At 47.9% G+C, this 12,511-nt stretch overlaps 1 protein-coding gene across 1 annotated transcript in view; it reads right to left on the bottom strand.

Moving 5' to 3' along the window:
- Nucleotides 1-259: 259 nt before the first annotated feature.
- The window catches only part of SLC30A8 (solute carrier family 30 member 8), a 72,193-nt gene continuing 59,941 nt past the window's right edge, over nt 260-12,511 (bottom strand). The window contains exons 5-8 of the mRNA XM_088450184.1: nt 9,209-9,392; nt 7,054-7,159; nt 4,542-4,676; nt 260-402 (exon numbers count right to left, since the gene is read on the bottom strand). Of these exons, the coding sequence (XP_088306310.1) occupies nt 260-402; nt 4,542-4,676; nt 7,054-7,159; nt 9,209-9,392 (568 nt within the window). The remainder of the gene's footprint in view (nt 403-4,541; nt 4,677-7,053; nt 7,160-9,208; nt 9,393-12,511) is intronic.

Below are 12,511 nucleotides of genomic sequence, written 5' to 3'. Positions count from 1 at the left end.
ATACACAGGTGACTGCAGGTACCTGGGAGGCTTAGCCTTCTAAGTGACTGTGGCCTTGCTGGAAATTAACACAACGTATTGGGTCAGGGGCTCCTCCTCCATTCTCGTACAATCCTTGCGTAGTGCCACATGTAAGAGAAGCAGCTCGTCATTTCACATGCACTGTATGTTATAGATGTTCGCTCAGTGTAGACAGCAGATTGATTTTGTAGCATCATAACTCATTTCCGTTCTCTAAGCCCGTAGAGGACGGAGCTTATTATTTTGGCTCATAACAAAACATACACTCCAGACTTTGTTCTTCCTCCGATTCGACTTGAATGGTGACTGAATGAAAGGGGAAATTGTCAAATATCTTCCGTGTGACATCTTTCGTAATTCTCTTAAAATCTTCTGAGGTGTCTTAAATAAATTTTAAAAAAAAAGATAGTTAATGCAGTAATAGAGGTCAGAGGACCTGTCACCGCTGATAGGTTTTCTTTCATTAACTTCTTCAAAGGACATGAAGAAGACCTATCCAAGCATTAAATTTGTCAAAATAAATGCTCACAAGTAATACTTGCTGTATAAATACAAAAAAATCATTAAAAAAAAAAATAACTCAAAAAACGAAATAGGAAATAAGAAAAATATAAATATAGCCCAAAGCTGTGTCTTCCAATCTTCAGCAGCTGTTTCGGAGTGTGCCATTTCTTCTAAAGACTTCTAAGAACACGAAAAGAACACGAAAAGGTCCCTAATTCATAGCTAATTCAAAAATCTTAATAAACAATGAATGTAGCAAAATAAATGTCTACAAATTATAAAAACAGCAACATATATATTCATTATTCAGACGTTCTCACAGACACATCTTAAAGTTAATCAAATACCAGATAAAATAATTACAAACAGGGCCAGTCCTACATCTGGGGTCACCGTAGATAAATCATCACCCCTCTCAGAAACGTCTCACCCAACCCCTGGGCAGATGCGCTCCCATCTCTGCAAGATTTTTTACTTTAGCAGGCAGGAGTTGGGGTCAGCATCATCTGATCTGCAGTGAGAGCTTGTGGCAAATGTATGAAGCGGCCATAACCCTTTATCTCTGTGTTTTCATCAAAAAAGGGTTATTACCACTTCTCCTGTCCTATGTAGTGCTCCTAAAATGGCTGCCTCACCTGGATCCTTGGTGGACAGGATGAATAATCCTGCAAAAGATTATCCAAAATGGTTGCCACACCTTTCTATTATATTCATGGCTTCTCTATTTCATGCAAATCTAGACCTCTGTATTATGGGCCTGATTCAGAGCCGGACGCTATTTGCGCTCACTCGTTCAGAAAAAGGGGCCGGCTATTTAAATTGAGCACTCGCTCTTTGCGGTCTGTTGACGCCTCTATGTCTGAGCGAGCGAACGAAACATGCGCTCGCTATTTTGTAAAGACGCCCCCTGGCCGCTCACATCCTACGTCATCTCCGCTATTTATTTGATTAATCAAGTACATCGAAAGGCATCTGAACTGCTCGCAGTGCTTGTGGTAGGTTTATCCTAGTGACGTGGTCAATGACGCTGCTTTGTTAATTATGCACACCCTTAAAACGCCCGTTTTGACCGTTTGGCACGCCTGCGTTCGGATCACCACTCGCCATTTTCAAGCACCTTCCCCTGTTACCACCCACAAACGCCTCATCCTGTCACTCAAATTAGCAGGCACTCGCTATTTTGCAAGCGCTCGATTTGCGACCGCACTGACTGGTTGGCGCATGCGCATTACGACCCATATGCATGCGCAGATGTGCGAACATCGCTCAGAGCGTACGAGCGGCCGCTTACGAGCGGCTCTGAATCAGGCCCTATGTTCATACTATCTGTTAAGCACTTTGAGTGCTATTGGAGAAAAAGGGCAATATAAGTTGTATTATAATTACAATTATTATTATTAAACAAAATATATAAAGAGGCAGATTGTGGAAAAATTAGAGTTTTCTCTAGTGGCGCTTTCACTTCCTGCTAATAACATACCTTCCAACTTTTAAGATTTAACAAGGGGGCGGAGCTTTGCATAAAAGGGGTGGGGCCTGGTGTAAACGAGGAGGCACCCCCGTTTACGTCACTGTGGGGGTATGCCCAGCACTCTCCGAGATGCTGGGCAGCCCCCAGAATCTCCCTACACTAGTGAACAGATGGCGTGCGCATGCATACGGCATCTGTTCTGTCTCTGCTTACCCGCTGCTCTGCATAGCATAGTTTGTGCTCACCCCATCTCCCCCCCCACACAGGACACCGCGGCCTGCGGATGGGACAGCGGGACAGTCCAAGAAAAACGGGACATTGCCATTGGGCCTGATTCAGAGCTGAACGCTCTGACCAGAGTGCTCGCTCTGAATCAGGGCCCTCCTCCATGAAAATGGAGCGGCCTCCTGGCCGGTCGCATAGCTGTGGGTGACCACCCACAGCATATGTGAGCGGCCAAAAAGATGGTCGCGATAGTCTTGACCATCGCGACCATCGGACTTGCGACGGAAACCCTGCGGTAGGGTTTCCCTGCCACAAGCCCTGGAGTGGTTTTGGCTCTATCAGAGCCAAAATCACTCCCACTGGCATCACTAGTGATGTCAGTGGGGCCGGCTTCAGACGGTAGGCGTTCCCATGGGAACGCCTCCGTCTGGCAGGCACGCCCCTGGCACGCCCACCAAAGGGGGCGTGCTGTCAATCAACATCGACAGCACGCCCCCTTTGGTGCGAGACCCGGAGCGATGGAAAGCCCGTCGCTCCCCGGGTCTCGCGCATGCGCACGACGGAGCTCCCTCCGTCGTGCGCATGCGCAGTGGGGAACATCGACCCGCTTGCGAGCATACTGCCGCTCGCGAGCGGGTCTGAATGACCCCCATAGTCAGCTAAGGCGGCTGAGGATGTGTTACTTACCATTCCCGCCACCGCCTCCTGAGGTCTCCGCACATGTGCGGTATTTTCACACTGAGATGTCACTCATGCGCAACACGCCAGTCAGAATCATCCCGTATTGCATCAGAACTTAGCTGCTGCAATACAGGTAGGGCAGAGATTGCCAAATAGGTAGTTATAATAACACCTCTCCCATCATTCTCTTTTTTAATACATCTCAGGGTTAAGACATCCGTGATTAGCGGCGATGCAGAATGTCTCTTAGCGCTACAAAATAAAGGGACTGGTGAAGACATTTGCTCCTTTGTCACTCATTCAGTTTTAAGCGCCCTCAAACCATTGAGGCCATAGTACGGATGGACATCGAAAAACCCGGCGTCAAATGGTTGCCGGGCTTCTGACACTAAATCAAGTGATGGCTACTATGTGTGCATGCGTAGGAGAAGTCGGAACTTAGGGTCTCATTCAGAGGCGGTCGGAGGATGCAAGCGGTCGCTCAGAAACTGGGCGGCCGCTTGCATCCTGACCGCCCGCCTTTGTTGCGGTCGTTAGGCTGTGGGTTAACACCCACAGCTCTAACGACCGCTCCGGTGATGGTCGCGATGGTCAGAGACCATCGCGACCATCGGGGCTTACGACGAGACCCTAGGGTAGGGTCTCCCTTGTCGTAAGCCCCGGAGAGCTTCTGGCTCTGTCTGAGCAGGAAGCTCTCCACTGACATCACTAGTGATGTCAGTGGGGCCTCCCCCAAATGGTAGGCATTCCCATGGGAACGCCTCCGTTTGAGCTGCCACCCCCCCGGCCTGCCTTCCAAACGGGGCGAGCTGTCAATCAACATCGACAGCTCGTCCCCTTTGGATCGAGAACCGCTACGATCGGTGCTGTCGGTCGTAGCGAGTCTCACGCATGCGCACGACAGCGATGGCGCCGTCGTGCGCATGCTCTGTGGGGGGCCATCGACCTGGTCCGAGTGCATCGGCGCTAACGACCGGGTCCGAATGACCCCCTTAATGCATACGTCCAGAAGGTGAGCTGCAGGCTCAGTTTCTGGTGTCTGCAGCTGCATAAAAGACAACAGATGCACATCGGAAAGCTGCATCCAATGGCTGGCAACCATCGAAAACCTACAATTCAATGATAAAAGTATTGATCCTTGCTAACCATCGACTTCTGATGTCCATCTCTAGGTCATAGTATCAACGGCCCTATATATGAATCCGTTGTCAAGCCTTTAAACAGGCTTCTGAGTGTCATGTTGAACTTAAGTTTACGCTGTTTTGTTTATTGTGAATACCCAAGTAAAATTACTTTTCTATTGTAATGTAGCATTGTAAAATACTGAGCAATTGCCTTTCCTGACTCCAAAATCTTATACAGCCTAAATGAATGATGGCTGCTAGCCGCAGACATTCAGCAGCGGCAGATACTGTAAGTCACCCAGAGACCGCGCCTTTGTGCGTTCTCCCAGAGCGCAGTGTTTCACTGTCCCGGCAGTGAAACACATTCCGCTGAAAGCTGCTGCGGCGTTAAATGACAGCTACAGTAGAGCGTTGGTATAAGACGAAAAACAAAACTTAAAAAAAACAACAACCTTTCTTTATTGAGCAACAATTGAACGTTTGTTCCCTACACACACACACACACAGTTACTGACCTGTGGCAACATGAGCAGAGAGGATGACTTGGTTCATTGTTAAGGCCAAGAGATGAAGGCTATGTACTGATTTAACCCCATTCACTGCAAGAATACTCTGCTTCACAACGCTGTAATTAATCCCGCGGGGGACCCCTGTAGAGCAGAATGAGCTCTTATTAGGTGAATAGCAGTACAGATGTATTTATTGGGGAAAAAATGGAAGTTAGAATCAGCACACTGTCATTAGAGGTCTCTTACAAAGTATACACAGGCGCCAAAAGCTACTATAGAAAATTATAATCAATACACTGTATGACACACACGCACACATGCACAAAACTCACTAAAATTCAGTAGGATACATGTGTTAAACAGAAACTTGTGACACTGGGCCTGATTCAAACCCGCTCGCGAGCGCTGAGCGCTCGCAAGCGGGTCGATGGTGCCCTAGTGCGCATGCGCACGACGGAGGGAGCTCCGTCGTGTGCATGCACGAGACCCCCATAGCGCACCAAAGGGGGTGTGCTGTCGATGGTGAGTGACAGCACGCCCCCTTTGGTGGGCATGCCGGGGCCGTTGCTGCCCAGACGGAGGCATTCCCATGGGAACGCCTACCGTCAGGGGCCGGCCCCACTGACATCAGTAGTGATGTCAGTGGGAGTGATTTTGGATCTGATAGAGCCAAAAGCACTCCTGGGCTTGCGGCAGCGAGACCCTACCGCAGGGTCTCGTCGCAAGCCCGATGGTCGCGATAGTCTTGACCATCGCGACAATCTTTTTGGCCGCTCGCATAAGCTGTGGGTGGTCACCCACAGCTATGCGAGCGGCCAGGAGGCCGCTCCAATTTTAGGTAGGAGGGCCCTGATTCAGAGCGAGTGCTCTTGTCAGAGCGTCTGGCTCTGAATCAGGCCCACTGTTCTATGCTGGTCCGGCTCTTGGGGCGTTCGACCATTGCTGTTGAACAGGGGGGCCACCCCTCCCAACCATCCCGATATTAGCTGGACAATCCTGTTTTTCGGACACTTTCTCGCAGTTCCACCCGCAGGCCGAAGTGCCCCGTGGGCGGTTGGAAGGTTGGGGACCCCCACCGCTGCAGCTGTGCGCCAGTGCCGGACTCCGGAGAAGCTGAATGCACACAGCTTCCATTCAGGGCAGGCAGAGGACTGTGGACAGCCCAGCTATTGACGGAGTGCTGGGCTCGCCCCCAGCCTGAAGTTAAACGGGAGGCGTGCCGTATGGGCACGCCCCCAAATAAAGTAATTTAGGGGGTTGGCCTATGGTAATTAGGCCACAGCCCCTTTCGATAATGTGCGACTTCACCGCGTGCGGGGTTAAGGGGCAACAAAGTCCTGTTCTGCACAGGGCGCGTTTCCTCCTGGAGCCGGCCCTGGTTCTATGCGGCTAAGTATCATACTCTACTCTTATACATTTACTTGTCCTAACTAAAAATGTTGTGCTCTTTTTTTTTGTACATTTTATACTTTTAGAATGCAATTGTATAATATACTAATTATTATCAGTGGTGTATCTATAATGGGTGCAAAGTGTGCAGTGCACTTGGGCCTCGCGACCACTGGTGACATTTTTCCAGAAGTACTGTATGACACTGGCACTATGGGGGTCATTCAGACCCACTCGCGAGCGGCAGTACGCTCGCAAGTGGGTCGATGTTCCCCACTGCGCATGCGCACGACGGAGGGAGCTCCGTCGTGTGCATGCGCGAGACCCGGCGAGCGAAGGACTTTCGTTCGCTCGGAGTCTCGCATCAAAGGGGGCGTGCTGTCGATGTTGATTGACAGCACGCCCCCTTTGGTGGGCGTGCCGGAGGCGTGCCTGCCAGACGGAGGTGTTCCTATGGGAACGCCTACCGTCTGAAGCCGGCCCCACTGACATCACTAGTGATGTCAGTGGGAGTGATTTTGGCTCTGATAGAGCCAAAATCACTCCAGGGCTTGCGGTTGAGAAACCCGACCACAGGGTTTCACTCGCAAGTCCGATGGTCGCGATGGTCAAGACCATCGCGACCATCTTGTTGGACGCTCGTATATGCTGTGGGTGGTGACCCACAGCTATACGAGCGTCCAGGAGGACGCTCCATTTTAATGGAGGTGGGCCCTGATTCAGAGCGAGCACTCTGGTCAGAGCGTCCGGCTCTGAATCAGGGCCTATATTTCTGAAGGAATCACCGGAAAATGGTTACAACCAAGATACATTATCATTGTTTATCCTACTGTGCTAAATGCTAATACTCTTTAGTTGTGTCGTTCTGCCTCCAATAACTAAGCCGGCTATGTACATTTATAGATCAGGTCACCGACAAACACGGCAGGGTGGCTGGCATTCAGAAATGTAACTGTATAATATTGATGACATTTTACTGATGGCCAGTCACATATACGTCTGCTTTGTTTCCTCTGTATAATTTGTTTTGTAAGGCTATTCAGATATCTGGTTTATAATGAGGGTGTTCTGTTTACGCACATGTAAGCTGTGATAGTATTATAGTAAGGCCCTTTACAGCTTTACTTACCCTCCATTAGTACAATGAAAATATCGCGCAGGATTGTAATGGTGGTCGCCAAAACGAAAATGGAAAATATAAATGTGCAAATGGGATCAGCTATCTTGTACTGTGGCTAAAAGACAAAAAAATATTACACAGTGAGACGTCCATTGTTCTCATAAATGTTATTCCACAATGTCTTATGCTGGCCATACACGCTACAATTATCAGGGTGATCCGCCTGATATCGGCGGATCGCCCCGATAATTGTAGCTTGTGTGCGGGTGACCGAGGGTTGAATATTGCTCGGTCGGGCATGCAGGATTGTCCAGCAGGGAGTCACTCGGGAAGCCGACTGCCTAAATAACGGCAGCCGGCTTCCCGACTGTCTTATCCCGGCAAAGGTGAAATGCCGGGCGTCTAGATGTAGACACCTGCATTTCCCCGATGCCGGGAGACCGGCGCCCGGCATCACGGTCGTAGTGATGCCGGGCACCGCGAGCGGACAGCCGCGGGGGAGGAGGGTTAGGTTTAGGGCTCCCGGGGGGAAGTTAGGGTTAGGCACCCCCCCGGGAGGGTTAGGGTTAGGCAGCGGGGAAGGGGGTGGTTAGGGTTAGGCACTTAGAGGGGAGATTAGGGTTAGGCACTTGGGGGGGAAGTTAGGGTTAGGCACCCCTAAGGAGGGTTAGGGTTAGGGGGGTTAGGTTAGGTTAGTGGATACTTACCTATACACGATCGGGATTTCCAGCGCTGTCAGGCTTCCGCTGCGTCGCACTCTGCTCCTGTTGGGCTGCCGCTGATGGGAATATATTCATACCAATTCCGTCCAGCATGCCGTCTGATGCGATATTTACCCGGTAACTGTCGGGAACATCGGGCAGTGTATGCCCAGCGCGGCTGACAGACAGACATTTCCTGTGTTCCTTCCTACGGAAAGAACAGGGAAATGTCTCCTCCCCCGGGGGCGGAGCGCGGATGTCGGGCTATATACTGTGAGATTTCTCTCACAGTGTATGCCGGCGACATCTGCGGCTGGCAGCCGGCCAGATAAAATGTCTGTCGGTCTGACAGACATTTTATCTGGCTGTGTATGCCCAGCATTATTATTATTTACTATTATTATTATTATGCTTTTTTTTATATAAATCTCTATTGTTTTGCAATTAGAGAACATCAGTCCCTGTCCATCTGGAACTTACAAGCTAAAGTCTGCATCACAGAATGGTAAAGAAAATAAATTGTACACAATTTATTTATTTTTGCTATGGACAACATCTTCACTAAAAACTCTCACTTTAGTAAATGTACCACGTACTGTCTGTGTTCCCCTTTTTATGTTGTATTGATCATGCACATTCTTTACATTTTTCCATACATTTTCCCTAAGAACGCTTAGTGGTAAAATATAAATGACATGGAATCACAAATAATAATAATCATTCATTACTACATACTGTAGTGGGTGTGCCTTGCATATATATATATATATATATATATATATATATATATATACAAACTTCGATATCAGGTCGCACTCCTGGGCTTTATCACAAATCATCCGGACTCTCTCCCTTTTTATTTTATATTTATTGGAATATAAAGGGAGAGAGTCCGGATGATCTGTGATAAAGCCCAGGAATGCGACCTGATATCGAAGTTTGCATATGTTGGCGTGTCTGCATGGTGGTGAGCACCCGGGTATATGTTCATTTTTTGCACTGGAGTGCCGGTCTTAATGCAGGATGTATATATATATATATATATATATAATTATATATATATATATATATATATATATATATATATACATACTGTAACTCTGTGAATGCCAGTTTGATGCTAGCACATCAGATCACTAATACTAATGTATGTACTCCTTTGATAGTCCCCCCCCCCTTTGGGAACCGGTATGTAATACCGACAGACGGGATCCAGGCGGTCAGAATCCCGACGCCTGGATCCCAACAGGGTTAACATACCGCACTTGGTGGTCAGTATGCAAACCCTCCCCCTATCCCTCCCCTAACCCTCCCTCCCTGATGCCTGAACCTAACCTCCCCCCTAGTGCCAGACCGCCGGGATGCTGAACGCATACCCCCCCATGGCATACATACATATTACATATGATATTATATAACAGCAAGTTTCCCTTTAGTTGTGATCTACTGTATAATAATCTGACCTTGAAGTATATGATGAGCGCACTAATTAGCACGCTGATGCTCTGGAACAGGTCTCCTATGACATGGATGAAGGCTGCTCGTATACTGGCATTTGTCTGAGGCTTGTAATCAGGTGCCATGTGTTGATGCTGACCCCCTGAGTGGCTGTGCCCGTGTCCTGTGCCATGCAGGACCAACGCCAAGCTGTCACATCATAACAGGGAGACACGATTAGTATGGGGTGCTGCTGGACCCCATCACAGCTGGTATGTTCAGGATCAGACACTGGGTGCAGATTCATTTCTTACCCGTTTATTTTGCATAGTGGCCCGAGGTTTATGACCAGTGTTATATGATACGCTGAGCTGCATCATCAAAGTACAGATGTGTCCTTTCTTACTGTAGCTTCAGTCTCTGGTCTCGTACGACTCGGCCACGCCGAGTATCTCTTGCTCTAAATGTGCATCTTATTCGCAAACATAAAACAACTGGGAGCGACAAAGCTACATTGCTATCTTACACTGATGACATTTAATGAGTGACATTTGTGCGTGTGTGTACGACTGGGTCTGACTATGGAGCATACATGCCTACCCTCCCGGTTTTCGCGGGAGGCTCCCGATTTTTCGGGCAACCCCCCGCACCCCCGGAAGGGTAGGCATTTCTCCCACATTCTGCCCACTTCCTAGTGAAGTGGGCAGAATGAGGAGAATACCCGCGGCGATCGCGGGTCTCCGTGAAGGGGGCGGGGCTTAAGATGTGATTCTGCATGAATCACAGCATTTGGCCCCGCCCCCTATGTAAATTTGACCCAATCGCGGCAGTTTTGCCGCGAAGGGGCAGGGCTTAATGAGGCGTATCGTTAGGCCCCGCCCCCATCGGCCCCCTGCTGCTTCTCTTAAGGCCCCCATACATCAGTGATTGATTGCAGCAATCGTGCAATTTGCAATCGATTGTGTATAAAAATCTTTCCCTTTTTCAATCGATTGCAGATTGCAGAATTGCCACAATCGATTGAAGAAGGGAAAGATTTTTAAACACAATCGATTGCAAATTGCACGATTGCTGCAATCAATCTCTGATGTATGGGGGCCTTTACCTGGGCTTCTCCCGGGAAGAGGTTTATAAAGGTAGGTAAGTATGCTATGGAGGGCACCGATACCAGCAGCATTTTCTCATGCCGAGTTCCGAAATTGGGCCCGATACAGCTTGGATCACAGATGCGAACGTATGCAATCAGCCAATTGTTGCCTTCTGCGCATGCATACGCAACACAGTGCGCGTGCCGGCCACTGCGATCGGGACTGCGATCGCAGAGGCTACGCAGACCCTGCGCAGAGTGATTGAAAGGAAGTGATGGAGGGGTGGTCGGTCGAACGCGGTCGTGCCACTGCACTCACATGACGTTTCAGGGGCGTGCATAAATTAGTCACTGCGAAGCCATAGGCAGTGGGAGGTCTCATAGCGCGCGCGGCTGTTAGCAATGTCTGTGTAAGGTCAGGGCTTGTGCAAGTGTGCGTATGGGTCCGATGGTACTCAATTGTACCGATGGTTTCATTATTCTGCTAAACATTACGGATGTGCGTATGGTAAAGTGGGTGTCCTTATGTGGTGCTGAGTTTGCATTGCGATCGCAGTGGTTTGGTTTGCTGTCACAGTTGAACTGTCTGCATACGTCAATATTGCGATCCGTAGTGAATCAGGCCCTCTGTACGGTTCTGGTACACTGTGAGCGGCTTTTTGCTGCTTCTCTGACGCAACTAAGGCCCATATTCAATTTGGAGTGAAAAGCCAATTTCGCGTGTTTTTGGCGAAAACGTCATTTTCACCTGTTTTGATTTTACTCCATTTTACTCCAATTTGGAATTGCATTGGGGTTTTGGGGTGCGATGTTGCTGGAACCCCCGTGCAGCCTTCAGACAGTCCCCCAAAGATAAACTGTGTCAAAATTTAAAAAAAAAACACTTAAGGACACCCCAAAAAATCACTTTGAATTTGGGGGCAAAAACATTAAAAATTGGGGGGACAAAGTTAAAAACTAGCGAACTTGACTCTGGGGGGGGTCCCCAAGTATGCCCCGGGTGTTTTTTGTCATTGCAGGTGCTTGCGGCAGGTGGATTTTTCACGATTTTTTCAACTTAACTTTAGCCACTTTAAAATATGCTGACCCCCATTTTCAAGTACCCCAAATTTGCTGGGATAAGTTATTTTCAGCCAAAAAAACCTCCAGAATACTTTCCGCTTGTACAAATTTTGCTGGGTCCCGTTTTTGCCTACTGTCAAATTGAATACGGCGATACGCGGGCACGCGGCTCGGCTCAAATTGAATATGGGCCTAAGACACAAAATTGAAAGGAAAATACAGTGTGCAGCATCTATCAGAGCATCTCAATCCGGATATCTCACACTGTTTGTCGTACGGACAACCAGTAAGTAAGGACACATCTGTAATAGTGATCAAAAGTCATACTTTCAAACTTCATTATAATATATATTATAATACTCCTAGGTACCAATTCTAATCATGTGTTTTGCACTAGACTGGAAAAAACCTAATTAGATTAATTTCAAATTTAGCAATATATACATATATATATATATATATAATTATATACATATTTGGTGTGCACACGCATTATAAAAAATGTGTAGCTTAAGCAGCAAAGTATAAATAAATAACGCACCCCAACCTTAAACAAGCTGCAATATGTATCCGATGAATCAGTAAATAAGTTATAGTGAAATTACACATTTGAACGCAAAATCATATTGTCTAACCCGTAGCTCGCGGCCGTAATTTGGGTAGCTCTCCTAGCTGCAGTACTGCTGAGTCAATTAGGAGGAGGTGATCTCTGACAAAGCCGTGGGTGGAGCGATGGGGTAGTGCGCCAGGTGATTGCCATAGGGTGACACAATACGTGGTGGACACCTCTGGACATCGCAGGAGTCAACTGCATTTGGGGGCGAGTGACTCCTGCCCAGCCCTGCCGAAAAATCACACAGCAGCCCTGCCTATATCCTTTGCTCCTCAACTGTACTTACCTTCTTGGAGCCGATAATTAAAAGTGAAATGTGCAACAATATCACTGTGTTAATTACATGCATTGTTGTTTCTATGAAACATTTTTTTCATTTTCATTAAATGATCTTTAATTTTTTTCAGTTATTAGCCAGATTTATTATTTTTTTCAAAAAATGTTAGTAGCTTTTCAAAAGGTTTAATTTTTCTTCAGTAGCACACATCCCAATTAAGGTTAGCAACCACTGGTCTAACGGATAGATATTGGCCCTGATTCAGAGCCGCTCGTAAGAGGCCGCTCGTT

Source organism: Taudactylus pleione, unplaced genomic scaffold (assembly GCF_031769625.1).
Source record: "Taudactylus pleione unplaced genomic scaffold, aTauple2 ptg000510l, whole genome shotgun sequence".
Lineage (NCBI taxonomy): Eukaryota > Metazoa > Chordata > Amphibia > Anura > Myobatrachidae > Taudactylus > Taudactylus pleione.
This window is presented reverse-complemented; position numbering and strand designations above follow the sequence as displayed.